At 42.5% G+C, this 5,000-nt stretch overlaps 2 protein-coding genes across 3 annotated transcripts in view; both read right to left on the bottom strand.

Annotated features, from left to right (window-relative positions):
• The window catches only part of LOC113529039 (suppressor of cytokine signaling 7), an 11,975-nt gene extending 8,199 nt beyond the window's left edge, over nucleotides 1-3,776 (bottom strand). Inside the window, exon 1 of one of the 2 annotated variants that reach the window (XM_034298748.2) lies at nucleotides 776-3,776. In XM_034298748.2, coding sequence (XP_034154639.2) covers nucleotides 776-1,740 — 965 coding nt within the window. In that variant the 5' untranslated portion in view covers nucleotides 1,741-3,776. The remainder of the gene's footprint in view (nucleotides 1-775) is intronic. The other variant, XM_034298747.2, reaches the window with a different exon arrangement.
• Nucleotides 3,777-4,543: 767 nt separating this feature from the next.
• The window catches only part of kpnb1 (karyopherin (importin) beta 1), a 24,305-nt gene continuing 23,848 nt past the window's right edge, over nucleotides 4,544-5,000 (bottom strand). Inside the window, exon 22 of the mRNA XM_034298745.2 lies at nucleotides 4,544-5,000. This exon is cut by the window's right edge and continues 792 nt beyond it. The gene's annotated coding sequence lies outside the window, so the exon portion shown is untranslated.

The raw sequence follows: 5,000 nt of genomic DNA, 5'->3' as shown, positions 1-5,000 counted from the left end.
ATAAAAGGGGCGGAGCCACTGAAAGGGGGCGGGGACATCAAGGTGGTGCAGCTATCTGAGGTGCAGGGCTATCAAAGGGGCGTGGCTATCAGAAGGGCGGAGCTACCAGGAGCCACTATGATCCGATGGCTGATGCATCGACCTCGTTAATGTGGAATAATAAAACATTTCTGACTGTAATAAAGTGCTGGTGTGTTTCTGCTGCTTGTGAGCTTTCCTCGTGTTTCTGTTCCTCAAGCTCCTCACGTAAAGTGAAATTCTGTGTAAAACCGAAAGTGAGAAGTTGTGGTTCTTCAGACATTCACCACAACACTGCACTATTATCACTTTTATAGGCTTCACACAACGACAACACCACAGATAAACAGATAATAATAATAATAATAATATTAATAATAATAATAATATTAATAATAATGATGATGATAATAATGCTTTACTTGTTTTCATGAAAATATTCTGGGGCGGGGCTATGGATGAGCTCGGATTGTGAAATTATCAGATTATCAGACGTAATTAGACAGTGTGGTACCTGTGCTAGCTAACTGAGCTCACTTCATGATAAGGTTGTCATGGTAACAGGTTTGTTTGCTGTTAAGTATATAAATAAAGGTGAATTAGTGATATTAGGGAGACTGGGCACATATGAGGGAGAGTATGATGCAGATTTGCATATTAATGAATATTCATAGCTCAGTGAGGGTAAGTTTGTATAACTGTTCACAGATTTTTAAACATTGTTTAAGGGTATATTAAAGAGGGGGCGTGGCCTGACCTGGGGGTGTCGGGATCGCCGGGGCCGAACACGTCGACGAGGCTGCCTCCGGATGAAGTGGACGAAGCGAGGGACGGCCTCTTGTTGGTCATGTGACCTCCGTCGGTGCTGCCGGTGCTTTTAGTGCGGAACAGTTTGCTCAAACACACCTTGAGCGAACCCTTCCTGGACTTCCCTCGCTCCCTCTCCCTGCTCCCGCCGTTAACGCTGCCGCTGCTGCCGCAGGCCGAGAGCTGCAGGGCCGAGCCCACGTGTTTCGGAGTGGGTGGGCGACTAAGAGGGGCCGCGGGGGCGGCGGCATCCTGACAGCAGGGGTCAGAGGTCAGCTGGCGCATCAGGCCGCTCAGAGACGCGGAGTCGCTTAGAGTCTGAGCGAAACCCGTCTGCTCCTTCGCCCCCTTCGAACCCAAACCCTCCAACACCAGCAGCGCGTCACTGGTCTCACTCGGGTCCTCTCCGGGCTGACAGGAGCACACCGAGACCTCCCCTTCGTCCTTCCGCGTCGGGTCCGAGCCCGGTCCGATCTCACTCAGCTGCCGAGCCAGACTCAGGACAGGATCCAGGGTGGAGGTCCCGGTCCCGGTCCCGGGTCTGAGGGAGTCACTGGGGGCGAAGTGACCCGGTTTGTCCCCTATAGAGTGTTCCTTTAGGTGTCCGTGTCTGTGACACAGTCCTTCCTGAAGTTCCTGAGGTTCCTCAGTGCTGCTGAGTCTGAGCACAGGGATCCACTGACATGTCTGCGTGTCGGCGCTGTAGTTCGGCTCCTCTCTGCCTCCTGCTCCTGCTCCTGCTCCCGCTGCTGCTGGGGTTAACCCGCTGCTCTTCTCCGGTCTCTGATGAGCGGACAGCACCTCCTCACGGTCCGGCTCCAGGTCATCATACTCGGCTGCAGAAACCAAACGCATGAGGACGAAGTCTGGACTCCGGTCCTGCGCGTTCACGTTCACGTTAACGTTACTCATCATTCCCACCGCGCGCGCGCTTCTCTCTCTCTCTCTCTCTCTCTCTCTCACATCACCATTAAACTCCACATCTCTCTCTCCTTCTTCCCCTCGCTCTGGGATATAAACACCTCAGCGCTCATGAGCGGAAGTCATCTCCAGCAGATTTGTTTTTTTTTTTGTCGCAGATTCTCTCCTTTATTAGCGCGGATGCTATGCTAGTTAACGGTGCGCCTGCGCCTCTGACACATTCACACACATCTATTTTTTTTCTTTTTTCCTCCATACACTACATACACCGAAGCCGCGCGCTCCTTTCAGTCAGAAAACACAAAATAAAGCTTTATAAAAATAAACCCCACCCCGTGAGTCCTCATGAAGGGCGCTGCCGCTTTAAGGTAGCTACAGATGCTAACTAAACAGCGCTCGCTCGCGCTCAGGCTCAACCGCTGCCTTGGTTTACGGAAGTGCCAAACTGCGCGATGACGTCAGCACGCACTACGTAAACACCAGGAAGTTAAAAAATCACAACCAAGCGAACGGCGCTATTTGTGAAACTTTTAATTTTTTCAAGTTTACATTTATTCATTTTTCATTATTCCTCAGTCATGTAACACTATAGTTGGATTCATATAATATTCATATTTAAATTTAAAAAAAAAAAGAAGAAGAAAAAAAAAAAAAAAGAGTTCAGATTTGTAGTTTATTTCTTCAAACTACATTTCCGGGAGAGTGACGTAGTGAACACAAGGACAAATCAGATCCCGCCGTTTCATCCGGGCATTCTGCTGTAGCCCATCAGCTCATCCTGGAAGCTGTGCGGATTTTATCTTCAGCTCATGTTTACACATTCATCATAATTTGTTTTTGTAATTTGTTAATTAACGATGTTGTTATTCGTCCTTTTGATAGTATTGTATTCTCTGGTGTTAATTTTTAAAAAGATAATTCAGTTAAAAATGTACAGAACTTTACAGAATTTACCCAGCTAAACCTATTTTAAATATTTTTCAGAAGTCTTTTTTTGGGCTGAATTGTTAGTATATGACATGAAAAAATAACAATAAAAATTCTTAAAGCTACAGATTAACATGCAAACTGTAAAATATTTTTGGCCACATTTCCAATGCATCAGTGTAAACTCTAGTCTAAACTCTAAGGCAAGATATTAAGTTAATTATCTAATTTAAAATAGAGACAAAACATATTATTCCAAATAGCTTTCATTTTAACTACACAGAATTTTACTTTGTGTAAATGATATTCTTCAGCACCTACTGTATTCCTTTTATTCTGTACTTGACATTTATACAAGCACAACCTTTGTTTTCTTTTTGTGATTGTCATTTAGTCTGTCACCCAACTTTCCCCTCAAGATATTTTTTTTTTTAAATAAAAGTCCTGATCTGAAGATTATTGAAGAACACAAGCACAGTTTATACCCCTAATGCAACTGCGTGAACAGATTTTCTTTCTTTCTTTCTTTTTTTTTTTTTTAATCAGACTATTCCTGTAAATCAGGTTAAAATGAGTCTGAGAGCACTTTCAGTAAAAGCTGAACCCACTGTAGACTTCACCAAACTCATCATTACACTGATCCGGAGAGGAAAGGATACGAACAGGAACGACAAACTGCTGATGGACTTCACATCCTGGGGTTTTATTTTATCCCTAGAGACGCTCCCAGTCTGTCCAAACACATTTCCTTACAACACAGTAACCCAGTAACTATCTGAAACCATGTTTATTATTATTTATTATCTGTAAAAGCTTTAACTCACTTTACTGGTGTTTCGACGTGAGGTGTGTGACATTCAGTAACCTCTAGACGTCAAGAACCCTTTCACAAGTTCCCTAACTGTGATCATGTTGAGGGACCAGATAGAGAAGGAACTAACGAGAAAAGAGGAAAAAGTGACGTTAGGAAGTTACACAACTTCATTTCACATACACTTCATTTCTAGGAAAAGAAGAAAAAAGAAAAAAGAAAAAAAAAGAAGAAGAAAAAAGATACAAGGCTTTTTAAACTGTCTTCAGTGATGGTAGGAAAGTAAACGGCTGTAAAAGAAGAAACAAGTTAGTCTAAATTAAAAAAAAAAAAAAAAAAAAAAAAAAAAAGGAAAAATTAGAAATTAGAAACAGCTACCAGCTTTTTTTTTTTTTTTACACCTTGGCCAAACTGCAATGATCCTCGCTCTAGATTTCAGTTTTTTTTAAAACATATTTATAGATCTGCGTGATGAGGAAGTGCTAAATTAAAGCTGGACCAAAGTTACAGTCCACTTTAGTCCAAACGTAGTGGATTAGTGGAAACGTTTGCTTTGTATCGTAAGTAACAGCTCACAGAATCATAAAGCCACCAGTGTAGCATCTCACCCAAATCATCGAGATGATCTAAAGACACGGACAAAAGGACCGCTAAGGGGCGTGGCCTAAAGTCTGACATCAGAGACGTGCTTTATGAACCTCGAGCGTGATTTAAAGACACAATTTGCTGATCTCTTCACATCTGTTGGTGTGTAGCGATGTACAGAGCACAATGAAATGAAGGTGAAGTACGACAAGCGATAAGGGGAATGTTTGATATCATTTTATTGTGGGTTCTTTCAGAGCAATGGAAAAATATAACCTTATACAAACATCTGATTTCTCTCTCATTTATTTATTCATTCATTTTTTTAAACAAGCTCGGAAGTCTCCCTTTTCCCAACCAAGTGCAGCAGAAAAGCTAAACCGGGGCCGAAAACCGAGCACCGAGCCCAAGAGCTCAATTTGACTCGACGTCGCAGGTGAACGCTTCGTCAGCTTTTTTTTTTTTTTCCTCTCTCTCTCTCTTTTTCTCTACGACGCGTCAAACCAGAAGAAATTTTAAGCCTGGTTCATTCATTGATTTTTTTTTTTTCCCATTTTATTTTTGGCACTTTTTTCCTGCAGTAATTTTAAAAGTGTGAATTGGGTGCTTTCACCTTCGAGTCGTCGATCCCTTCGTGTACGTCCCAAAAGTGCTCAAAACAAGCGATAAACCTCGAGTCTCTCTCTCAGCCGAGCCGACTGAAGAGAAAAGTCTGGAACTCAGAGCCCACATCGATGACAAGGGGGAAAAAAAACAAAAGCACACAGAAATGTACTGAAAAGTAAAAACAAAAAAAAAAAAAAAAAGTGAACATTTCAGTGATTTCAGGGAAGAGCAGCTGTATTTTTTGAAGTGCTGTTTAAAAAAAAAAAAAAAAAAAAGCCAATCGTCTCCCTCTGGTAATTATACGCAGAAATACAGCGTTAAGAGC

The sequence above is a fragment of the Pangasianodon hypophthalmus genome, chromosome 23 (assembly GCF_027358585.1).
Source record: "Pangasianodon hypophthalmus isolate fPanHyp1 chromosome 23, fPanHyp1.pri, whole genome shotgun sequence".
Classification (NCBI taxonomy): domain Eukaryota; kingdom Metazoa; phylum Chordata; class Actinopteri; order Siluriformes; family Pangasiidae; genus Pangasianodon; species Pangasianodon hypophthalmus.
The sequence above is the reverse complement of the archived record's forward strand: the minus strand, read 5'-3'. Positions and strand labels throughout refer to the sequence as shown.